This window comes from Miscanthus floridulus, chromosome 8 (assembly GCF_019320115.1).
Source record: "Miscanthus floridulus cultivar M001 chromosome 8, ASM1932011v1, whole genome shotgun sequence".
NCBI lineage: Eukaryota > Viridiplantae > Streptophyta > Magnoliopsida > Poales > Poaceae > Miscanthus > Miscanthus floridulus.
Window position 1 is genome coordinate 187,986,542 of NC_089587.1, and position 26,631 is coordinate 188,013,172.

The 26,631-nt window shown below is 47.7% G+C and overlaps 1 protein-coding gene across 1 annotated transcript; it reads right to left on the reverse strand.

The window, feature by feature from the left end:
- Positions 1–1,178: 1,178 nt before the first annotated feature.
- Positions 1,179–14,661, reverse strand: LOC136470338 (uncharacterized). The gene is made up of 2 exons (XM_066468220.1): positions 14,244–14,661; positions 1,179–1,240 (listed from the first exon to the last, which is right to left on the reverse strand). Exons 1-2 carry the CDS (start codon positions 14,659–14,661, stop codon positions 1,179–1,181), a joined length of 480 nt encoding a protein of 159 aa, XP_066324317.1.
- Between the last annotated feature and the right edge of the window lie 11,970 nt (positions 14,662–26,631).

Consider the following 26,631-nt stretch of genomic DNA (forward strand, 5'->3'; position numbering starts at 1 on the left):
CTAAATGACCGTGGGCATACCCACAAGTCATCACAATCATATAAAAAATCCATATCAAACATTGTTCATTATGACAATCATCCAACCACACAAGTATCAATTGTTCAACCATTAAAAGAAAGGAACTAAACACTCTCTCGCGCATCTACACATATTTATTACATATTTTTAAGACTTCCTCCTATGGGTATGGGTCGATGTTGGTGTTGGTGTTGGGGTCTCCAAATTCTCCTTTGTTCCTCGGGGGCGACTGAGCAGGAACACCCGGCGCTTCCACATTTGGACCTCCTTGATGTTGCTTCAGTGTAGCATTCTCACGGGCAAGCTGCAGGTAGCCTTCCCCATGACATCTAACTCATCCAAGGCCTGGTCCAAATCAGTGTTGGTCTGAGCCAAGCACAATAGGGTAGGCCTCAGCCTCAAGTTCGCCTCTCCAAGTGGTGCAGCGATGTTGCAAGTAGACTAGCCGCTCCGACGGCGGGGTAGATAGCGATCCTCCTCCCAGGCGATGTCATCGAAGTGGCGGTCGCGGTTGACCACCAATGCCTGTCGAGCTGCATCTCTGATGGCGGCTGCATGTGTGAGCCATGTAGTGATGGCGTGGTGGATGTAGCACACCCGAGCCCCCTCGCAGATGTACACTTCTGTCTCCCAGAAGCCAGTGTAGTCAGGGTGGGTCCAATGCTCTGTCCTGTACTAAATAGTGCATCCAGCATGGTAGCGATGTACAAGTGCGAGAAGCTTGGGGTGGTAGTAGGCATCACCCTCCAAATCGTAGTGGATCTCTGCGGTCCACCCTTGAGCCAGCAGTGCATCATGATCATCATCACCCCCATTTCCACCGTATCCTCCATCTCTGTCACCATCACCACCATTACCATCTCCACCATCACCACCATCCTCACCTCCATCATCTAAATCAGAATCATCTCCATCATCCAGATCACCAGCTCCCTCCTGACCACCCTGACCATTCTCTTCCGTGGGTTCTTCCTCAGACTCCTCCATCTCAATGGGCTCCTCAAACATGGGCCCCCTCTTCTGTTTCTTCATCCATGGGATCTTCCTCCATCACGTCCTCTAGAGGTTCCCCCATGGGCACCTCCACAGGCGGTTCCTCCTCCATGCTCCTCAGAGCTTCCACCAGATGTGCCGGAACGCGCCTGCCAAAAGTGAACCTAGTCCTCCTGGTGGGCATCACGATGGTCCTCTTGTGGGGTGTCAGCTTGGTGCGGGCCATCTATAAGAATGAAAAGGTTGAGTATTAGAATAAAATAATTTTTGCAACAGATAAAGAACAGAATATAAGCAAAAATTTTATAGCAAATTAAAGGTAGTAAAATAAAGATAATGTGATCCTAAAAACATCCATTTCTAACTAGGTTGATCATCCTACAATCAGTTATAGCTCTGATACCAATCTGTCACACCCAATTTTGCATAGCAAAACCAAGTACTCATATATGTGCGCCCAGGATGTCCAAACACACACATATATCACAAATTGTAATAGCATCAAAGTAAAGTACTTATTACATCACATATCTCATCACAATGTTAATACAAAGTTTGCTCAATGGCAATATTATTACATACACAGCGGAATAACTAGCCCAATCTACCACATGGGCTCCAACTGGTGAACATCTCCCTAGTAGTCCTGATCATCCTCCGAAAACTCTTCATATCCATTATTTGTTACCCATCCGGGATTTTCATTGGATGTAAAGCAAGTGTAAGCTCACCATGTTTAGCAAGTATATCAAAGGGATCTATGAGGCTCAAAGGCTTGACATTGTTTGACTACGGTTCGCAATTTTAGTTGATCAAATTTTAGCATCCTGAATCACTACTTTAGTGAACAATCCCAAATCCCAAGTGATATTAATATATAGTCAAATTTATATCAATTCCCATCCATCCACAGTAACCACTAATCATGAAGGATCCAGACCGCTCGTATCCGTGAGCACGGCTATTATAATAGGTCAAATATTTCTATAGAAATTGTACAACTTTACCCACCGAGCTGTGATTCCCAATGTCGGGGTTTGCAAGGCCCACTACACCTCTACCTAGGAAGTGTGGCAGGATTTCACTACGTAACCCTTCGCTAGGTCGCACTAACAAGTTGTAGTTGCTAAGGTTTCAGCCGTCTAGCCATATGTGGCCCTAATCTAGGAGTGGCACATGTGGGCACGCAGCATGGTATACACACCCTAGCAGGTAAGGAAACATACCAACTAGTGCCCCCCTCTTGCCCTTATAGAAAGCTACAGAAGAGCTAGTACAACCTAGTTAACAGGTTAAAGTCAGAGCCATATGACACCCGGGGTTGTACGAAACCTCCTGGGTGGCCGCTACAGGATTAAGTCCTTAGGGAGAGGCACTAGAGTACTCAACTCCGTACTCTAGCCCCCTAAATGTTGCTAAAAAGCTTCATGTTATCACATTTCATAATGTCTTTAGTCATGTTTAACTATTATTCTATGTTAAGCGTTGCAGCATCTATCTAAAATGCATACCCAAACCCTAGGTAACAAGGATATGTGGTACAAGTAATCATCTAGGTAAAGTCCTTAAAGGTATATCAAATTAGACACATGCGTGAATATGAAGTGTAATAATTCATAGGTACAAGGGGCCTTTGGTACACTTGCCTTTTTCAAAGTTGTCCTAGGAGTACTGCTGATCCTGTTGTGGGTCTTCAGCTACCTCAAAAAGCTCACCCTCTAATCATGTTCTGATGAGGACATGACACCCATGCATATGACCATGTTTGGCGCATGGGATGGAGGGGAAGGAGGCCAGCAAGGGTGTCCAAGTCAAGAAGGAGACCCGAGGCTAATTCGGTTCGAGTCCCCGAGGTGGAGGCCCAAAGCAACTCAAGTTCGAGTCTGTCTCGGAATCCAGGACTAGTCTTCCTTAAACTGGTCACCTAGGACGCATCCAGACTCCGTTTTTGATGATCCACATATGGATGGAAAGATAATTTGATAAGGAAGCCAATCCAAGTGGTTTCACGTCAAAATCTCTTCGGAATCAATAGGAATCGTTGAAACAAGTCAGCATCCAGAATCTGCCAGGGTGCCGCGACACCTTCTTTTGGTCCGTTGGACCGTGTATCGTGTTTGGGCCCATTAGGGGGCGCGTCCAGGGTAGGCGACGACCCTAAGACCTTTATAATCATATGTCGCCGCCGTCATTAGGTTTTGGGTTTTGCTTAGATTAATCTGTCAAGAACAGTTTCGTCGTTCATCGGTTTGTGAGACCCCAACTTCGTAAGTTTAATCATTCATCTGCAATTTGGTTGCGTTCTTTCTTGTTCTTGCTTGTGTTCTTCGTTGCGCAGGCATGGATTAGCCTTCTTGGCAAGGTCAACCTGGTCCGTGACTCGGTTGATAACCAGAGGAGCTGTGGTGCTAAGATGCAGGGTTCGATCTTTCGATCTGAAGCCGGATTGGTGTGTCATTCTCCGCCACAACGATAGTTACCATCACCTGACGGAAGATCAGGATCCCCGTCTCCATTAAGTGGTAATCAGAGCTTCAGGTATACCGTCAAGTTCGCATCTTACCCTTAGTTCGAGTGTTTTTGCTTTTATCCCATAGTCCAATGCCATATTTGTTTCCTATTCTATAACCATCCGCGCCATAGCCTTTGCATGATTCAGTTTCAGAGTCCGCTTTGTTGAGTTTGTGTCCTAGGTCAAAGTCTTGTTGCTGGTTTAGATTGTGTTCTTTTCTAGTTTGTGTTGATACCTCCACCCGCCGCTATTTCGTATCACCATCGGTTTGCATCTTGTGTCCACTAAATCCCTGATTCAAGCAGCTTACTTAAAACAGTCATAACTTTTGCATCCGAACTCGAAACGGGAAAATTTTTATATCTACGGAGAACGCCAGAAAATTTTAGATCTATTTCATCCCAGCGTTGCTGGGTTTGCAAAAATTAGATTTGCAAAATTCGATTAGGAAAATTGAGTTTCTAGGCCCACAAGTTTTGGTATGCTTTTTAGCACAGTCCTAATTTTCTATAGGCCACATCTTTTATTCAATTGAGCTCAAATTTTTTGTGGTTTATTCTTGTGTGCTCCTTGCTGAGAAAAAAATATCAAAAGAGCAAAAGCAAGAAAAAAAAGATTGGACAAAAAATAAAAGAAAAAAATAGTAAAAGAGAATAGAAGATATCGAAAAGGAGCACATAAGGAACACTCAATAGCTCTATTGTTTGTGATACCTTTTGTCTTGTTCACATCCGTTGCTACTTTTGATACTTGTTTCCTTTCATCCTTGTTTCCTCTCTTGTTTATCACAACTGGTGATAGGAACACGTATAGGCCAGCAACTAGGACAAGTGCTCTGGACATTTATTCAATATTGCTGTCTGTCACTGACTTGTGTGCCACATATACATATTTGTTCTTTTGCGTGCCTCCCAAGCTCCACATATACTTCAGATCGGTACAGAAAAAGACCCTTGCAATCTTGGTGTCACACCCTCACAGGTATCACGTATCAGCCACCGGTTGTACCATCCACTGCTTTGCGTTGGTAAGAACCTTGTAAGAGCTTGATAAGGTGTTTCCTTTTGCTATGATCTTGAGAGGCAGCACCACTCCACCTGCGTAGTAGGATTATTAGGGATAACCTTCACTGTTTGTTGCTATGTTTTGTGTCTACGATGGCAGGTGATGATGAAGATAAGACGCCCAAAGACTTCAAGGAGTGCGTCAGCCAAGAGTTAGAGGAAGAGTCTGTTGTTATTCCTCTTGCTATGACTAACCTTCTGCAGAATAATGTACATAAGCGAGAGGATGACGTGGAAGAAAATGAGGACCTCACAACCTCATATGCAAATTCAGAACCATCACTTCACCATGCATCTATTACTCCTGCTGAGAACACAGGTAATGCCCATGGTCCTACACTGACGGAAGGTGAAAATTGTCTTAATGTACTAAATTTTTCCACAAACCATGCTGTCATAGAGCAATTGTTAGTGGAACCCTCTCTTGATTTATCTTTGTCCCATGATAATTTGCTTGATGTTCCTTGTGACAAAGATGAATTGGTTGAAGATGCTTCAGTTTTACATGTTTTGAAACCAGTGACTTGTGCTGAAAATAAACATGTTATTCATATTGCTACTAAAATTGATGAGTTCAAACTGTTGTCTTCTTTACATACTTTGGGTTACATTGAATTTGATGTTTTGTGTAACCTAGATTGTTTGGAAGAGAGCCTTTTTAAATATGCTGATTTGCCTTGGTTTTCTAAACACACATATCATGTTATTGGCAGATATAACAACAAGGGACAATATATGATACATCAAGTATACATTCGTAATAATATGAATTCTCCTTTTGTTGTACAAGATTATGATCGTTTAGAGGGCAGCCATAATAATATAAACATTTTCTCATGTTCCTTAAAGAAACAAGTTCACTTCCAAGAAGGGGAGCATTGTTGGTTGCTACCTATGTCTGCTCGACCATCTATTCCTCCATTGTTTTGGTTAGTTCTAATCTTTTGCAGGATAGTGTTGACATACATCGTGTGCATTCGGATCATGGAATCTACATGCTTGCTGAAATTTTTATGCGAGATGACATGCTAGAAACTTGGAAACATGGTCACGTTCCTTCTCACAATTATTTCGGTTTTCTTTGTCCTCGCAACCCCGCTCTCCTTTATGTTGTGCAGGATCAGTTTCAAGCACAATCGACGCCGAGGACGACTTTTCATCAAGAAGGGGAGGATGATGAGGACATGACACCCATACATATGACCATGTTTGGCGCATGGGATGGAGGGGAAGGAGGCCAGCAAGGGTATCCAAGTCAAGAAGGAGGCCCGAGGCTAATTCGGTTCGAGTCCCCGAGGTGGAGGCCCAAAGCAACTCAAGTTCGAGTCTGTCTCGGAATCCAGGACTAGTCTTCCTTAAACTGGTCACCCAGGATGCATCCGGACTCCGTTTTTGATGATCCACATATGGATGGAAAGATAATTTGATAAGGAAGCCAATCCAAGTGGTTTCACATCAAAATCTCTTCGTAATCAACGGGAATCTTTGAAACAATTCAGCATCTAGAATCTGCCAGGGTGCTGCGACACCTTCTTTTGGTCCGTTGGACCATGTATCGTGTTTGGGCCCATTAGGGGGCGCGTCCAGGGTAGGCGATGACTCTAAGACCTTTATAATCATATGCCGCCGCCGTCATTAGGTTTTGGGTTTTGCTTAGATTAATCTGTCAAGAATAGTTTCGCCGTTCATCGGTTTGTGAGACCCCAACTTTGTGAGTTTAATCATTCGTCTGCAATTTGGTTGTGATCTTTCTTGTTCTTGCTTGTGTTCTTCGTTGCGTAGGCAGGGATTAGCCTTCTTGGCGAGGTCAACCTAGTCTGTGACTCAGTTGATAACCAGAGGAGCTATGGTGCTAAGATTGCAGGGTTCAATCTTTCGATCTGAAGCCGGATCGGTGTGTCATTCTCCGCCACAACGATAGTTACCATCACCTGACGGAAGATTGGGATCCCCGTCTCCTTCATGTTCCAAATCACCAATCAAGCATCATTCCAATCATTACATGCATACAAATAAACTTCTATTAGAACAGTAGACCAAATAGTAGAAACATAAGTTGAAAAGCTTATAGAACTATTCTATGTACTGCTACGAACACGTGAGCGAAAGAATCACTCAAATCGGACTTAAAACACGAAAGTTATGCATGAAATAAGGTTTAATGGCATTTCTATAAATAAACTGAACTTATTTTTGAATTAAAACAGTTAAAAATATGAATTTACACGGCTACTGGACTGCGCGTACTATTTCTAGAAAATACAGGGACCTAAACGAATAAAAACAGGACTAAATAAATAATTAATTTGAACTGTTATGGACTGCGGGTTGATTCACCGAAAACAGAGGGGCACCACGTGGCGCGTGCGGATTGGCTCGGTGCACCACGTGGCGTGGTGGACTCGCTGACGTAGCACCGTGGGCCGGGTCTATGGGTCCATGGTGGACCGATTATATCCAACCAGTATAGATAGATCTCGGCCGTCAAAAACAGATCCGACGGCGCCGGTTGCACGGTAGGACCTCCGCCGGCCGCACAGTACCGCCGGCGAGCCCGCCATGGCCAGCGACGAACCCCGGTACGGTGGTTCTGGCCATCCCGAGACAAACCGAGCACACCTAAATGATCTACAGGCTCTCACGAACATGATGCAAGGCAAACCGAGGCAGGGAACACGCCGGTGGGTCGGTTCTGCGGTGGCGCCATGGTCGGCGGCGTCTGGAGGTCGCCGGTATGGCGTTCCAGAGCACAAAACGATGAATGGAGGGTAGGGGAAGGACGAGGAGCTCACCGCGAGTCAGTAGGAGGGAAGCACAGTGTCCGAGAAGGTTTCGAAGCACGGGTCGACGGCGGCGGCGGCGGCTAGAGAGAGAAACAACGGCGCGGTTAGGGGAAACCAAGCAATACAAGGCCAAATCGATGAATTGGAGTCACCTACGGTTGCGGGAGAACATGGTGGAGCCTCGGGTCACATCGGCGACGGTGATTGAGGTTCAGGGCGCCGGAGCAGGTGAATTTGCGGCGGCGGCAGGAGCTTGAGTGCGAGTAGAGGAAAGGGAGAAGGAGGGCATCGGGCTCGGTGCTTTATAGGCCGTGCAAGGCGCTGTAGATGGAATTGGCCGCCTGCCTTGTAGGAGCGACGACGGCTGCTTGCCATGCTTGGTAGCGCCATCAGTGGGCAGTGAAGAAGGAAAGGAGCGCTGGGGAGAAGAAAGGAAAGGGGTGCGGGGTGGCTAACGTGCGGGGCCAGCGGCGCAGTGAGAGCGAATGGAGCACATGCGAGCGTGGGCACGCGGGGCATGCTGAGCAGGCCAGGGCACCGAGCTGGGCCACACGCGCGTGCAGTGTGACATGAAGCAAAGGAAGGTGCGGAGTGGGCCGGTGTAGAATGGGCCAGTGTGGGGGAGAAAGGAAGGAAGCAGGAGGCGGGAAGGAGGGAAGGAGGGAAGGGAGGGCTGCTGGGCCGCCACCAGGTCGAAAGCTGTGAAGGAGAGGAAGTGAAGGGCCGGCTAGTTCCTGGGCTGGGCTGAAAAGGAAGAAAAAGAAGGTTTTTCCAAATCAAATTCTTTTCCATTTCTAGTTTTCAAATCTAAGCCAAATTCAAATGGAATTTGAATTCAACTTCAAACAATCTAGCCCTAAATTCAACCAAAAACAATATGCTTCGGCATGAATGCAACAAACATGTTCCTAAACCTTATAGTTTATTTTATTTATCCAAAATTTATTATTTAGCCTAGGTTAAAAATACATAGAAAATTAAATAAATGCTCAAAATTAATTGCTAATTTGTAGTTGAAATTAATTGCTCAAAATTAACATGTTCGTAGGATCTGAGCTATCGTTCTATGACCGCGTGTTTGGTCTCCTTGTGAGTCCAACTTTCCTCAACCCCCTCGCGTAGCAGGGGTCTAGTTGAGGGTCGGCTCATCTTTGTGATCGTCGCCCCGTCTGTGGTTTCCGCAACCAAAGGGGTTGAGCTAACGTCACTTGCCTCAATGGCTTGAGTGACATGCTCGGTGAGCTCGCTAATGGGCATGTTCGAGTGGAATCCGGGTCCATCATTTGTGATGGGGTTGGCAAAGCCCCCATGTGGCATTCCACTACTCCTTAACCTACCTCCTAGCAGATGCCCAAGCTGTTCTGGAGGGTGACTCAGGTGGCCCAATGTCCTCCCCTCAATGGGGATTCTGTGGGCTCGGCTCGAGGTTAGGATCAAATAAGAAGGTTGAGATGACCCTATCTGCTTTTGAACATGTCAGGCGAAGGCCACTAGGGCTCATCTGTGTTTTCTCCCCTAGCTCTGTTCGACGCGAGGTGGCCTCAGGCCCTTCACGGCCCGGCCTTCGAACCCCAGTCAGTTGGACTCCTGATTTAGGGTCAGGCAGCTTGAGCCACCGAGCCCTATGGGGTTCGATAGGGGTTGGTCGTGTTTCATGTGTCACCCCATCCTTAGTTTCCACAACCGGAGGGGCTGAGCTAACAACACTTGCCTCGATGGCTCTAGTGTCGCGCTTGGCGAGCTCGCTAATGGGCATGTTCAAGCGGAATCTGGGTCCGTCATTCGCTGACGGGGTCGGCATAGCCCTCATGTGGCATTCCACTGCTCCTTAACCCATCTCCTAGCAGATGCTCGTGTCGCTCTAGAGAGCGACTCAGGTGGCCCACTGGCCTCCCCTCGATGGGGATTCTGTGAGCTTGGCTCGAGGTTAGGATAGAACGAGAAAGGTCGAGATGTCCCTGTCCGCTTCTGAGCGGGGTCCGGCAAGGGCCACTGGGGCTCATCTCGGTTTTTTCCCCTAGCTCTGTTTGACGTGAGGCATCCTCGAGCCCTTCGTGGGCCAGCCTTCGAACCTCGGTCGGTCGCCGCTCATATCGAATGAGACGACTACCTCTTCGTGACGCAACGCGAAGCGTTGTGATGCAACAATTGCATATGCGATGCTTGGATGTATGGGACGAATGTATGGATGAATGTATGAGTGAATGTATGAATGAATGTATGAATGAATGGATGAATGAATGTTCATGCACTAGAAAAGAAAAGTGGGGGTTGGTAAAGTTATCTTGACGGCTCGAGTGATGGGTTTGGGGAGCTCTTACCGGATATGTCCATGTGGGGTCTGGGTCCGACGTTTGTGATGGAGCTGGCGTAACCTACATGAGGCATCCCACTTCTCCATACCCTCTCTCGGCAGTGGCCCGAGATGTCCGACCGACCTAGGCGACGTGCCGACCTCTCCTCGATGGAGATTTCACCGGTGGGTCCCTCCAAATCCTTCCAGGGAAGGCAAAGGCAAAAGCTCGGGGTGCAGGGACAAAAACTTTTATCACTCTGGTGAGCAGAAATGCCATAGCTGCTGGGGCATAGATTTCTAGCAGTCTGACCAGTTTTACTCAGAGTTTGTTTTTGCACACCTTGCCTCTAGGTTTTAGCGCGAGAAAGGGGTTGGGCATCGAGAATGTCTACCGAATAGACACTCTTGCCAGCCCCCAAGCGAGACCTGACCCCTTGCCATTGCTAGGGTCGGGGGCTCAATAGAGAAATTGATTAAGAGAAAACATGTGCAAATTAAGGGCGACCTGCTGGCGCAGGACCTACCTTGATGGCATGAGTGACGGGTTTGGGGAGCTCTTACCGGACATGTTCGAGTGGAATGCGGGTCCGTCATTCATGACAGGGTCGGCAAAACCCGCATGGGGCGTCCTGCTGCTCCCTACCCATCTCTCAACAGCAGCCAAGCCATCCGATCAACTTGTGTTACCTGCTGGGACAGGACTTACCTACGGAGATAGGGGATAAGAACCTCCCGTCCAAAAAATTTAGTTAGGCAGATAAGCCAGGCGATGAACTCATAATAAATGGACAAGCTCTTAGATTTTGTTATGGCCAAACAGTTTTTAGCCCTTCTCCCCCTTTCATATAAAAAGGTTGGTGCGCTCCGACCCTTTCCGTCGTTGAGGCCATAAAGCTCGGGGTGCAGGTGAACAAGTTCTGATCATGCTGGTGAGCAAAGACGCCATCACTGCCGAGGCATAGGCTTCTCGCAGTCCGACCAGTTTTACTCAAAGTTTGTTTCCGTATCCCTAGCTTTTAGGTCCCAACATGAGAGGGGGTCGGGCATGGAGAATGTTTGCCAGGTGGATATACTCTTAGACGCACACCGACATTTTTGGTAGCTAAGGCCAAAAAGCCCAGGGTGTGGAAAAACTCCGATCACGCTGGTGAGCAAAGATGACGTAGCCGCCGAGGTGTAGGTTTCTCGCAGTTCGACCAATTTTACTCAGCGTTTGTTTCCACAGACCTCGCTTTTGGGTCTTAACATGAGAGAAGGTTGGGCATAGAGAATATCTACTAGATAGGTATGCTCTTATTAGCCCCCGAGTCAGGCTTGACCCCCTGTCGTTGCTGGGGTTAGGTGTCACTAAAGGTTGGGGAGTTTGATAGCGAACCCGATAAGAGAAAGTGTGTGTTTATTAAGGGTAAAAGCGACGTAGCTGCTCAATGTTCCAGGCATTGATGAAGACATCGTCGTCGATGGTCTTGAGCTTATAGGCACCTGGCTAGAGCACCTCTATGATGACATATGGTCCCTCCCACGATGGAGAGAGCTTGTGGTGGTCCTTGCTACTCTAGCACTTGACGGCTGTGGTACCACCGTAATGCTTGCTGGTACTTGGCCGAGCAGAGGAGGGCAACATCGCGCACTTCATCCAGCTGGTCCAAGGCGTCCTCGAGGGATGCCTCAGCTCCCTATTCATCATATGCTCTGACCCTTGGTGCTCCATAGTCAAGGTCAGTTGGGAGGATGGCCACAGAACTATAGACCATGAAAAATGGTGTAGCTGGTGGCCCGGTTGGGGGTCGTCCTCAGGCTCCAAAGTACCATAGGAATCACCACGACCCATCGTCCGCCAAACTTGTTCAACCGGTTGAAGATCCTAGGCTTGAGGCCTTGTAGGACCATCCTATTCGCGCGCTCGACCTGCCCGTTTGTGCAGGGGTGTGCCATGGTAGCCCAGTCGACGCGGATGTGGTATTCATCGCAGAATTGGAGGAACTTCTTTCCAGAGAACTGCGTGCCATTGTCCGTGATGATGGAGTTTAGGACCCCAAAGCGATGGACGATGTCGAGGAAGAATAGCATGGCCTGCTCGGTCTTGATTGCAGAGATTGGTCGGGCCTCTATCCAAGTAAACTTGTCTATGGTGACAAGCAAGTCGATATAGCCCCCGGGCGCTCTTTTGAGAGGTCTGACCAGATCGAGCCCCTAGATCACGAATGGCCACGTGATGGGGATCATCTGGAACACTTGGGCTAGTAGGTGGGTCTATCGGGCATAGTACTGACACCATTCGTAGGTGCGCACAATTTGTTCGGCGTTGGCTACTGCGGTCGGCCAATAGAAGACTTGTCGAAATGCATTTCTGATGAGGGTTCTCGGCATGGCATGGTCTCCGTAGACCCCATTGTGGATGTTGCTCAATAGTCGCTTCCCTTGTTTGATAGGGATGCAGCGCTGTGGGATCCTGGTGTGGCTTCGCTTGTAGAGTTCACCCTCAACAAGGACGAAGGACTTGGCATGGCACGCGAGCCATCAAACCTCCATCTTGTCCATTGGTAGTGCCTCACAGAGGGTCGGGCTCTATCACTAGATCCTTGTCAAGCTCCATGACTTCAGGGTCGGATGGAGCCGATGGTTGGTCAGCCCCCGAGCCTAGGGTAGGTAGCCCATCACCAGCTTGTTCCGACTCCTCATAGATGATCGAGGGCTTGCGCTGATCGATGGTGAAGACACCTATTGGCACTGCCTCTCGGTCGGGTGCTGCTTTCGCTAGCACATCGGCTGCCTCATTGAGATGCCACGGCATGTGATTGAGCTCAAGGCCATCGAACTTGTCCTCTAGCTGGTGGACTTCTTAGTAGTATGTAGCCATCTTGGCATTGTGGCAGCTCAACTCCTTCATGACTTGGTTGATGACCAGCTGGGAGTCGCCCTGGATGTCGAGGCATTGGATACCAAGCTCGATGGCGATGTGCAGGCCATTGACGTGCGCCTCATATTTGGCCACATTCTTGGAGGAGGGGAAATGGATGTGAACCATGTACCTCATGCGTACCCCAAGGGGTGAAACGAAGACCAGCCCTGTGTTGGCACCTTTCTTCATCAGTGATCTATCGAAGTACATCATCCAGTACTCTTGGTCGACGATCGCTAGTGGCATTTGGACCTTGGCCCACTCTGCAATGAAATCAGCTAGCAGTTGGGACTAGATGGCCATCTAGGAGGCATACGCAATGCCTTGACCCATCAGATCATGTGCAACCTTCGAGCTCCTTCCCATGGCATCTTGGTTTTGGACAACCTCGCTGAGGGGGAAGGACGTCACGACCATCACCAGATGTGACTCGAAGTAGTGGTGCAACTTCCTCTTGGCGATGAGGATGGCGTACAGGAGCTTCTAGATTTGGGGGTAGCGGGTCTTGGATTCGGACAGGACCTTGCTAATGAAGTACACTAGTCACTGTGCTTTGAGGGCGTGCCCTCTTCTTCTCGCTCCACCACCAAAGCGGCACTGACCACCTACATGGTGGCTACAATGTAGAGCAGAAGCAGTTCCCCATTGATCAGAGGAACCAGGATCGGGGCCTTCATTAGAAGCTGCTTGACCGTGTCAAGCGCCTCTTGGGCCTCAAGCAACCATTCAAAATGGTTGGCCTTCTTCAGAAGCCGATAGAGGGGGAGGCCTCATTCGCTGAGGCGCGAGATGAAATGGCTGAGCGCAGCGAGGCACCCCATAACTTGTTGTACCCCCTTTATGTTTTGAATCGGGCTCATCCTTGTGATGGCTGAGATCTTCTCTGGGTTGGCTTCGAAGCCACGCTCAGAGACGATGAAACCCAATAGCATACCCCTTGGGACCCTGAAAATGCACTTCTTGGGGTTGAGCTTAATGCCGTTTGCTCAGAGTTTTGTAAAGGTCTGCTCAAGGTCGGCTATGACCTGGTCAGCCCATTTGGACTTGACCACGATGTCATCCACGTAAGCCTCAACGGTTCGCTCGATGAGGTTTCCAAAACACTTGAGCATACAACACTGGTATGTAGCCCCAGTGTTCTTCAGACCAAATGGCATTGTGATGTAGCAGAACGATCCGAAGGGGGTGATGAAAGATGTCATGAGTTGGTCGGACTCTTTCATCATGATTTGATGGTACCTGGAGTATGCATCAAGGAAGCAAAGGGTTTCTCACCCTGAGGTAGAGTCGACTACTTGGTCTATGCGTGGCAAAGGAAATGGATCCTTCGGACACGCTTTGTTGAGACCCATGTAGTCAACACACATTCTCCATTTCCCACTCTTCTCTCATACAAGAATAGGATTGGCTAACCACTCAGGGTAGTACACTTCCTTGATGAACTCAGCCACCAAAAGTTTTGCGATCTCCTCACCGATGGCTCTATGTTTCCCCTCGTTGAAGTGACGCAGGCGCTGCTTCACCAGCTTGGAGCCTAGCTTGATCTTCAAGGTATGCTCGGTGACTTCTCTCAGAATGCATGGCATGTCCAAGGGTTTCCACGCAAAGATGTCTTTGTTGGCACAGAGGAAGTCGACGAGCACGCTTTCTTATTTAGAGGAAAGCACGGTACCAATGCGCACCACTTTGCTTTTGGAGCCACTAGGGTCTATGAGGACCTCCTTAGCACCCTCCACCAGCTCGAAAGACCCGGCTGACCGCTGGTGGTTGGGTGTTTCTTTGGTAACCTCCTTCCTGATGGCCACAAGCTCCTTGGAGGTGACGATTGCCATGACGTGATCACAACATTTGACCTCGCACTCGTAGGCGCACTGAAATGAGGTGCCGATGGTAATGACCCCGCCTAGGCCCGACATCTTTAGCTTTAGGTAGGTGTAGTTGGGGATGACCATGAACTTTGTGTAGCATGGACGTCCCAGGATGGCACGGTAGGTTCTATGGAACCCAACCAACTCGAAGGTGAGGGTCTCCATCCTATAATTGGATGGATCCCCAAAGGTGATGGGCAGATCGATCTGCCCAAGTGGCATGGCCTGCTTTCTAGGCATGATGCCATTGTAAGGCACTCCGGTCGATCGGATGCGGGATCAGCTAATGCCCATGGTGTCGAGCATCTCGACGTACGTGATGTTGAGGCCGCTGCCTCTGTCCATCAGTACCTTAGAGAGCTGCTTCATGTTGATGATCGGGTCGACCATGAGCAGATACCTCCTTGGTTGTGGGACACTCTCTGAGTGGTTGGTTCGATCAAAGGTTATGGTGGACTCTAACCACCAAAGGAAGGTAGGAGTGGCTGGCTAGGCTGTATAGACCTCGCGGTGCGTGAGCTTCTGGCGATGCTTGGAGTCGTAGGCCGCCGACCCTCCGAAGATCATGAGGCAGCCATCCAACGTCAGAAAGCCACCGTCTGTCCCCTTAGCGTTGTCCATGGTTGGCTTCGGGTCCTTCCCATGCTCCCTCTGTTGAACACTCCAGACAAGAACTGCTTCATGATGCCACAGTCTTTGTATAGATGTTTGATGGGGAACGAATGGTTCGGGCATGGCCCTTCGAGCAGCTTCTCGAAGTGGTCCAAAGTACCCTCCATGGGCTTCCGGTCCCCCTTGCAGTCGGCAGCAGCCACGAGCAAGCCGTCATGCCGCTGCTTGTTCTTCTTCTTGACTGGATGGTTGGAGGCGCCTTCGTCGGTGTCCTCATCCTACTTCGCCTTGCCTTTTAGACGGTCGAAGATTGCTTTGACCGCCACCTCACCCGAGGCATGGCTAGTGGCGATGTCAAGGAGCTCCTTGGTGGTTCATGGGCCTTTACATCTTAGCTTGTGAACTAGGGACTCACAGGTGGTCCTAGATAGGAAAGCTCCTATAACATCGGCGTTAACGACGTTAGGCAGCTCATTGCACTACTGGGAGAAGCATTGGATGTGCCCATGAAGGGTTTCTCTAGCCTTCTGTTGGTAGTTCTTAAGATCCCATGGGTTCCCAGGGCGCTTGTACATGCCCTAGAAGTTTCTGACAAAGATCTCTTTCAGGTCCACCCAACTTTGGATTTTATAGGGCGGAAGGTGTTCCAACCATGTTCACGCCGAATCAGCCAGGAACAATGGAAGGTTGCAGAAAATGAAATTGTCATTATCCGCTCCACCAGCTTGGTAGGCAAGCCAATAATACTCGAGCCATAGTCTAGGGTTCATTTCCCTAGAGTATTTCGGGATGTTGGTTGGTGGTCGGTACCTTGGCGGGAAGGCGGCGTTGAGGATGTGTCATCTGAAGGAATGAGGCCTCGATAGGCTAGGGCTCGGGCTTCAGTCCTCGCCGCTATCGTAGTGTCCACCACGATGAGGGTGATAGCCACGGCTAACTCCCTCTCTCGAATCATCCTAGGTACGTCTACGGGCATCGAGGGTGTCGTGTGCATCATGGTTGTAGCTGAGACGCTCATGCACGAGGACCACGGTGTGCTACCTGCCACCTTGTGGTGCCTGGTGGACTGACGCATCCTTGTTGGGCTGCTCTGAGTGCGTGCGCTAGCTAGCATTGAGCTCGCGTCACTGAGACAGCGAGCTCTTGGCCTGTTGCGCCGCCGCACGCTCGAGCAGCGTGCGAATCTCATAGTGGGCCCGATGATCCTCGAGCGTCACGGGCCCTGGAAGCTGATGGAGCAAGGCCACCATAGTAGTGATGTTCTGGCTCACCCGGGCGAAGTGTGGGAGGGCTTCATCATCTACGATGATCCTCCGGTTCACGTCATGGGCCATGACGCGTGCGCCCACCATCTCCATGGCGCTCGATATCCCAATCAAGCTCTGCGCGTTCCTGCTCGAGCTAGAGTCGCGCTTCCTTGAGCTCTAGGTGCCGGACCTTCAGCTGCTCCACTCGTAGGTGGGGTGGGGCCCCTGACTTCCCCTCAACCTTGTCATGGAGGTCATTCGTCGGGGTAGCCTCCTCTTCATGGATGCTTTTGATGTGTCCCTCGGGGGTGCTCGCCATGAAATACTCATGAGAGGGGTGATGGCTACCCCAGCTAGAGTCAAAGCTAGAGGGCGACTCCAATTCTCCCGCGAGGAGGTCATGGAAAGACTCCGCGACATATTCGGTCGTCCTCACAAACTCATCATTCATGGGGGACGGAGGCGTGCGTCATGCCACAACGTGGCCATCGGTCTTTGTGGCATTGTAGAGACCGAACGGGAGTGCTATCATGGTGCTCTGGATGAGGTATTCTAGAGAGAGCAGCTCCCCTCTGGCAAGCTATGCCACGATGTTGGCAAATGAGAAGGTGAGGTGGCATAGGTCTTCCTGGGATGGTCGAGGTCCTAGGAAGGCGCTGAGCTGGCGCTTTAACCTCCCATAGTCAAAGTTGAGGAGCTGGTTGCTCCTAGGGGCATGGGCCTCTGGTGCGTGCAGCTGCAGCTCCTCAAGCACCTCGGTGATTGCATCGAGGTGAGCATAGTGGAGAGGTTGGACGGCGGCAGGAGCCATCGCTAACTCTCCCTCCGTTGTGACGATGAAGTCTAGGTCCCCGAAGCGCACGTGCATGCCTGGGACCTAGCTGAGGTTGTGACTAGCCATCTGAGGCCTAGTGTGGATATTGAGATGAGCAAAAGGCCCCTACCTGGCGCGCCAACTATCAGCATTTTGAGTTGCCACCGACTAGTAAATTTTTAATGATGGGCATCTGGCTCGGATGGTGTGCTTAGAGGACACGTGGTTTTATATTGGTTCCGGTAGAATGTCCCTACGTCGAGTTCATTGCCGCCACTCGTGTTACTAGCACTGAAAGTTCATAGTAGGGGTTACAAATGGTCGAGAGAGGGATAGGTCCCAAGTCTCTGGTGGAAGGAATGAATGGGTGTCGAGAGCTCGATTGCTGCTTGGCTGTGTGTTTGGGTTTTGATGGATCGATCGGATTCGAGTTCGATGGTTCGATGTGATGTGTTGCGATTGTTGGTCCGAAGCCCCTTGTGGGACACCCTGCTTTCCCTTTTATAGGCCAAGGGAAAGCATGGGTTATAGTGGAGGAAGAGAAGAGAATGAGAGAAAGAAGTCCTTTAGGATCATCGGGTCCTTCTTCTCCTCTATGCGGGTCCTGCTGACCCTGTAGACATCAATAGGGATAACTTCTCGTTGTGGCCCTATCCGTCACTAGCGCCATGTGCAGGCGTCGTCTACTGGTCATGGTGCCCACTCCGTCCTGGCAGACATCGTGGTGAACTAACATGCCCGTTAGTGTTCGTACGGGGGTTAGGCAGAACAGCACCGGTACGCCCGACGCTGTTCCTGATGTGAACCCCTAGGTATGGCCCATCATGGGTCACGGGCTACATCGAGGCATGCCAGTCTCTTCCCTGGCGTTAGAGCTTTGACCTAGGCCCATACACTTGGACCTAGAGTGGTTGGCAGCGGTATGGGTCTTCGTTGGATGAGACAGAGTCCCCGCCCTTGGGGTCGGGCAAGGCAGAGTTCGTCCCCAAAGGTTGGGCGAGGCGGAGCGCAAGCCCAAGCCTCAGGCAAGGCGGTGCCCAAACCCAAGGGTTTGGCGAGGCGGAGCCAGCCCTTAGAGGTCAAATGAGGCAAAGCCCGTGGCCTTGGTGTCAGGCGAGACAGAGCCTGCCTCCATAGGTCTGGCGAGGCAGAGTTCGCCCTAAGGGGTTGGGCGAGGCAGACCCCATGGCCTCGGTGTCGGGCGAGGCAGAGCCAACCCTCAGGGGTCGGGCGAGGTGGAGCCACCCTCAGGGGTTAGGCGAGGCAAAGCCTACAGCCTTGGTGTCAGGCGAGGCGGAGCCACCCTCAGGGGTCAGGCGAGGTAGAGCCCGCAGCCTTGGTGTCGGGCGAGGTGGAGCCAACCCTCAAGGGTCAGGCAAGGTGGAGCCCACGGCCTCGGTGTTGGGCAAGGCAGAGCTAACCCTTAGGGGTTGGGCGAGGCAAAGCTCATTGCCTCGGTGTTGGGCATGGTAGAGCCAATCCTCAAGGGTTGGGTGAGGCAGAGCCCGTAGCCTCAGTATCGGGCGAGGCGGAGCCAACCCTTAGGGGTCGACAAGGTGGAGCCCATGGCCTCGGTGTCAGGCAAGGTAGAGCCAACCCTCAAGGGTTAGGTGAGGCAGAGTTTGCACACCTAGGGGTTGGTTGGAGCTGTAGTCATGATCTTAACTACTCGGACAAATCAATGTTGATGGTTATTAGCACCTCTTCGGGTACCCTAGTATTGGTCCCCGACAGTCCCCTATTCTTATAAGTCATTCCTAATGCTACAACTAAATCCTACGCGACACACAAAATGCATATGCTGAGTTTTGACGCAGGGTTTTGGAAATATGTTTTCAAAACAGTTTTGTGAAAATAACTAGTCAAGGTTTTAATTTGTTGTAAATTTTAAAAAGTTCAAATTTTTAGTGGATTTTAATATGGTGCAAAAACACGGGTGTTATAGTTTGTTGGTACACCAATTGTGGGCTCAAAGAAGAAAGCTATTTGGGTGCCAAAAAGCTTAGTAACTAACCTTCAAGGACCCAAGCAAGTTTGGGTACCTAAAAAGAATTGATCTTCTTTTGTAGGTCAATTATAAAGCCAGAGGAAGACATTGGGTTCTTGATAGTGGGTGCACTCAACACATTACCGATGATGCAAGAATGTTCAACTCAATCAACACCAATGATAGCAATGGTTATGATAGTATCACATTTGGTGACAACGGCAAAGGCAAGGTCAAAGGGCTTGGTAAGATTGCAATATCCAATGACATGAGCATATCCAATGTGTTGCTAGTTGAGAGCTTGAACTTCAATTTGCTATCCATGGCTCAATTGTGTGATCTTGGATTCAAATGCATATTTGGAGTAGATGATGTAGAGATCATAAGTGTGGATGGCTCTAACTTGATCTTCAAAGGCTTTAGATATGAGAATCTATACTTGGTTGATTTCAATGCTAGTGAAGCTCAATTGTCAACATGCTTGTTCACTAAGTCTAGTATGGGTTAGTTATGGCATAGAAGGCTTGGTCATGTTGGAATGAAACAATTGAATAGATTGGTTAAGCATGACTTGGTTAGAGGCTTGAAAGATGTTGTGTTTGAGAAGGATAAGCTTTGTAGCTCTTGTCAAGCCAGCAAACAAGTTGGAAACACCCATCCTAAGAAAAGCATGATGAGTGCTAGCAAGGTATTTGAGTTATTGCACATGGACTTGTTTTGGCCAACACAATATACTAGCATCGGTGGAAACAAATATGGCTTTGTGATAGTGGATGACTATACTAGGTACACTTGGGCATTCTTTCTAGTGGACAAGAGTGATGTGTTTGCAACATTCAAATCATTTGTCAAGGGCATTCACAATGAGTTTGAAACAACTATCAAGAGAGTTAGAAGTGACAATGGTAGTGAGTTCAAGAACACAAGAATTGATGAGTTGTGTGATGATTTTGGAATTAGACATCAATTCTAGGCCAAGTACACTCCATAATCAAATGGCCTTGTTGAGAGGAAGAATAGAACCTTGATTGACATGGCAAGATCAATGTTGAGTGAGTACAATGTGAGTCAATCCTTTTGGCCCGAAGCTATCAACATGGCTTGCTATTGTAGCAACCGCTTATGTTATCACCCATTGAAAGAGAAGACACCTTAGGAGCTCTTGAATGGTAGAAAGCCCAACATTATATATTTTTGGGTTTTTGGTTGCAAATGCTATATTTTGAAGAAAGGCACTAGATTGAGCAAGTTTGACAAGAAATGTGATGAAGGAGTCTTGCTTGGATACTCAACCACTAGCAAAGCATATAGAGTTTGGAATTTGGCAACTGGTACTCTTGAAGAAGTTCATGATGTTGAATTTGATGAAACCTAGGGTTCCCAAGATGAGAATGAGAACTTGGAAGATGTTAGAGGCATTCAACTTTCAAATGCCATGAAGAACATGGATGTTGGTGAATTGAGGCCTAGGCAAGTGATTGATGAAGAAGATGATCAAGTGCAAGTGCTCTCTAACTCAAATGTGCAAGTTGACACTAATCAAGCAAGTTCAAGTGGCTCTCATGATAATGTGCAAGATCAAGTGGCTAGTACATCATCTCAACCCAATGAGCAAGCAAGTGCAAGCAATCAAGTTTCAATACTCCAACCAACCAATATTGCAAGAGATCATCCATTGGACACTATAATTGGAGATATTTCTAGAGGCGTACAAACAAGATCAAGATTGGCTTCATTTTATGAGCATTTCACATTTGTGTCATCCATTGAACCAAAGAAGATAGATGAAGTATTATTAGATGTTGATTGGGTCAATGCAATGCATGAAGAATTGAACAACTTCACAAGAAATCAAGTATGGGAATTAGTTGAGAGGCCAAAGAGACACAATGTGATTGGAACCAAATGGGTCTATAGAAACAAGCAAGATCAAGATTTGATAGTTGTAAGGAACAAAGCAAGATTGGTATATAGCACAAGGATACACTCAAGTGGAAGGTCTTGACTTTGGAGAAACATATACCCCAGTTACTAGATTGGAAGCAATTAGAATCTTGCTAGCCTATGCTTGTGCCCACAACATCAAGCTCTATCAAATAGATGTCAAGAGTGCATTTCTCAATGGCTACATCAATGAAGAAGTATATATTGAGCAACCTCATGGTTTGAAGATGACAAGAAGCCCAACCATGTGTACAAGTTGAAGAAGGCATTGTATGGATTGAAGCAAGCACCTAGAGCATGGTATGAGAGGTTGAGGGACTTCCTACTCTCAAAGGGATTCATGATGGGCAAGGTTGACACCACACTTTTCACCAAGAAGATTGGCAAAGACTTGTTTGTGTTGCAAATCTATGTTGATGACATCATATTTGGATCAACCAATCAAGACTTTTGTGAAGAGTTTGGAAAGATGATGGCTAATGAGTTTGAGATGTCCATGATTGGAGAGTTAAGTTACTTCCTTGGTCTTCAAATCAAGCAATTGAAGAATGGTACATTTGTGAGTCATGGCAAGTACATCAAAGACATGCTCAAGAAGTTTGGCATGAATGAAGCGAAGCCAATTAGTACACCCATGGAAACAAATGGCAATTTGGATAGTGATGCAAGTGGCAACATGGTGGATCAAAAGTTGTATCGCTCTATGATTGGAAGCCTACTCTACGTGACCGCATTAAGGCCAGATGTCATGTTTGGTGTGTGCATGTGTGCAAGATTTCAAGCCTCACTAAGAGAAAGTCATTTGAAGGCTACAAAGAAAATATTGAGGTACTTGAAGTATACACAAAATGTTGGTTTATGGTATCCCAAAGGAGCAAAGTTCGAACTTGTTGGATATTTGGACTCTGACTATGCAGGATGCAAGGTTGAAATGAAAAGCACTTCGAGCACATGTCAATTGTTGGGAAGATCACTTGTTTCATGGTCATCAAAGAAGCAAAATAGTGTTGCATTATCAACCACTGAAGCTAAATACATATCCGCTGGTAGTTGTTGTGCACAAATTCTTTGGATGAAAACCACCTTGAATGACTTTGGAATCAAGTTCAAGAAAGTGCCATTGCTATGTGACTATGAGAGTGCAATCAAGCTAACCAACAATCTGGTTCAACAAGCAAGAAGAAAGCACATTGATGTCCACCACCATGTCATTAGAGATCATCAATAAAAAGGAGACATTTGCATGGAGAGTGTGGGCACCGAAGATCAACTTGCTGACATATTCACCAAGCCACTTGATGAGAAGAGGTTTTGCAAGCTATGGAATGAGTTGAACATATTGGATTTCTCAAATATGTGTTGATGCACCCCCACTTATATGACCTACCTCTCCTTTGAGCAACCAAGGTAAAAGTTGATTGGCATGGCATACATCCTTTGCTAAGGACATGTTTAGTGCATCTAGTCATTCCACATGTAATAGGCTCATTCATGAAAATCAAATGAATTTGATGCTTGTATCGTACCACTATTGCTTCTATGATTGACTTGATCTAGTGGTAGCATATGACATATTTGTGGGCTTGTGAACCTAGTGTTTGATCTAGAAAATGAGCTATAAGTGTTTAACTCAACATGGTCAAGATAACTCTTGAAATGAGGTGTGAAGAAGCTTGTCCTTGGATCAAACCGAGTTAAATATCTTTGGCAAGTGTTATAGATTGAACCAAATCTAGGAAAATGATCATCACCACATTGATTGACACTGATAATCTTAACCTATCTAAAATTGAACCTTTGTGGTCATTGATTACAAAGGGGGAGAAGTAATGCACAAAGATAGTGAAAAGATGACAAAGGGGGAAAATAGGAAAGTAAGGGGATCAATTAAAATTTGAGCACACAAGTAGGGGGAGCAAGCTCATGAACTTGTATGATGCATTTGAATGTGCACTCACATATGCTTGCTTGCATTGGAAAAGTTTAAATTCAATATACATGTTTGTGTGGTGTATGCTAGTTGTAGGTTTGATTGATGAACTGAAAAACTAGCATGCATAGCTGATAGTTAGATATGCCTTGCATTTGTTTTCACAAGTGGTACTAGAACCTTGCTTAAAATGTTGATCTCACGATGTTATCTAGTTCTTGTCTTTGCAAGTGGTATCTAACTAACAATGGTGCTAAGGATGGTATATTTGGTGCACTCCGATTGGTATCACGCTTCAAAGGCCCATCTCCTATACCTTAGCATCATTTGCTAGACATTACTCTCCCACAACTCAAATCTATGCATATGTGCAAGCTTTTAATCCAAACTCTTAGCACATATGTAGGGGGAGCAAATGCTACCAATGGGGGTTCATGAAACTTGTCCAAATCCTTTACACATGGTAAAAATGCTTGGGCAAGCAATATGAATTCAAATTTGAATTTATTCATATCTTTGTAGAGGTTGTCATCAATTACTGAAAATGGGGAGATTGAAAGCCGTAGTTTGGTTTTGGTTAATTGATGAAACCTATTTGGACTAACCCTATACTCTAAAGTGTGGATTTGAGATATGTTGGTCCAACCCAAGTGAAGGAGCTAGGTGGCACTCATAGATGGAGATGGCCACATGAAATGAAGTCCATGGTGGTGGTGTGGACATGTGATGATGATCAAAGCTCTAGGATTTGAAAAGAAGAAAGAGAAAAACAAAATGGGCTCAAGGCAAAGGTGATATCTACAGGGCTATTTTGTTTTCGGTGATCAAGACACTATAGACAGTGTGATCACATTTAGGATAGATGCAACACCACAAAAATTCATATATAATCTAGTTATTAAAATTTGAGCATTTACTTAATTTTTAATACATTATAACCTAGGTAAAGTAATAATTTTTGGTTAATTAAAATTTACTATAAGGCTTAGAAACATGATTGATTGCATTCATGCTGAAGTACATGATTTTGGTTGAGTGTAGGGCTAAGTTATTTGGAGTTAAAAATTCAAACTCATTTGAATTTTGGCTTGGATTCGAAATCTAGAAATGGAAAAGGATTTTTCTTGGAAAAACTTTCTCCTTCTCCCTTTCTAGCCCAACCCCAGGCTGGCCAAGCCCCTTCCCCTTCCCACATCTGGATCCAGCCTTGGGTCATTGGTGGCCCACTCTTCCTTCCCCCCCCCCCGCTCACGCACGCGTCTTGGCCCAGGAGGGCGCCGTTCGGCCCAGGCAGCAACACCCTACCTGCTCCATGCTGCGCCCTTTTCCCCTTTCTCTCCCACAGACTCATGGGGATCGTGCGTTAGTTGTTTCTTCCCCCTTCCTTCCCTGCCTCGCCAGTGATGGCGTGCTTGCCATCGGAGGTAGCCGCACCCGCCGGGCCACCGGGCCAGGTAAGAAAGGCATCCAAATCCAACCTCATCATGCTCCCTTCCTTCTACCGCATCCCGCTTGCCTATAAAATCCACGCCGAGCACTCTCTCCCTCTCGCTTCGTCCCCATCTACGCAAGCTCGCCGTCGCCACTGCAAACCGTTGCTCCAGAGCTCACCGGCCTTCGCAGTTGTGTCCCAGAGCTCCGCGCCACCTCACCACAGCCATAGGTGCCTTCTTCCCCTTGGATTGATCATGGTTTCTACAGATTTGAACTCACCGGCACGATTCTCCCTCTATAGCCACCACCGCATGTCACCGGCCACCTCTGGAGCTCCTCGGATGCCGTGGCCACCTCCATCGGACTCGCGGTGAGCCACGCTACTTACCCATCCTTCTCTTGTCACGATTGGTGCACTAGAGCACCGTATCGGCAAGCTCTAGCAGCCACCAGCCATGGTGCCGCCATGGAGCTATCATCCCGACGTGCTCCCCACCCTTGTTGCCCTTGTTTTGTGTCGTATTGAGTTCGCAACACCGCGCGCAACATCTAGGTGTAGACCACATAGTGATTGGCTGTTGGAAACGCCGTCCCGGCGATCGCCGGTGAGCTTAGCTCACCGTGGGCCATGGCATCGGCCATGGGGGCTGTCTTCCTAGGTGGCCCACTTCTCCCTTCATGCCATCACCATTGGTTTTTAGATGGACGGCCGAGATCGCGTACCCCTTCGGGGTTATGTAACCGGTCCACCATGGACCATGGACTTGGCGCACCGCGCCCACGTCAGCAAGTCCATGTACATGTGGTGCACCGCACCAATCCCGTGCAGCCGCGTGGCGTCCAGTCAGCAGCAACGCGAGTCAACCCGCAGTCAGCTGGACACTTTTGCAGTTTAGCCCTCGGGTTTTCAAGGAATCAACCCGCGGTCCAATATAGTTCAAAAGTATTACTTTTCAGTCCTATTTTTATTCATTTTAGCCCGTATTGTTTTAGAAAATAGTGTGCACCATCCATAATTCATTTAAATTCAGATTTTATTAGTTTAAATTCAAATTTGAGTTCGGTTTATTTATAGAAATGCCATTGAAACTTATTTCATGCATAACTTTTGCGTTTTAAGTCCGATTTGAGTGATTCTTTCGCTCATGTGTTCCTAGGAGTATGTAGATTAGTTCTATAAGCTTTTAAATCTATGTTTGTACTGTCTGGTGTACTGTTCTAATAGAAGTCTATTTGTATGCATGTGATGATTGGATTAGATGCTTGATTGGTGAATTGGAACACGTTTAGAGGGTGATCAGTTCAAGGAGCCTAAGGATCGGTAGGGAGACCAGCAGTACTAGGAGGAAAACTTTGAGGAAGGCAAGTGTAGCAAAGGCCCCTTGCACATATGAACTCTACAATTCATATACATGCATGTGTCTAAATTTGAATTACCTTTAAGGACTTTACCTAGATTACTACTTGTACCACATATCCCTGATACCTAGGGTTTGGGATGCATTTTGGATAGAAGTTGCAGTGCTCAACATAAAATAATTGTTAAACATGACTAAAGGTATTATGCAATCTGATAAAATGGAGTTTTTAGCAACAATTAGGGGGCTAGAGTACGGGGTTGAGTGCTCTAGTGCCTCTCCATAAGGACTTAATCCTGAAGCGACCACCCAGGAGGTTTCGTACAACCTCGAGTGTCATATGGCTCTGACTTTAACCTGTTACCTAGATTGTACTAGCTTGTCTATAGCTTTCTGTAAGGGCAAGAGGGGGGCACTAGTTGGTATGCTTCTTTTCCTGCTAGGGTGTGTACCGTGCCGCGACCATGAGTGCCACTGCTAGAGGAAGGCCACATACGGCTAGATGGCTGAAACCTTAGCAGCTACGACTTGTTAGTGTGACTAGCGAAGGGTTACATAGTGAAACCCTACCACACTTCCTAGGTAGAGGTGTTGTGGGCTTTGCAAACCCCGGCATTGGGAATCACGGCACAGTGGGTAAAGTTGTACAATTTCCACAGAAATATTTAACCTGTTATAACAGTCATGCTCACGGATACGAGCGATCTGGATCCTTCATGATTAGTGGTTACTATGGATGGTTGGGAAATTGATATAATCTTGATTATAAACTATTACCACTTGGGTTGGGATTATTCACTAAAGTAGTGATTCAAGATGCTAAAACTTGACCAACTAAAATTGTGAACCACAGTCAAACCATGTCT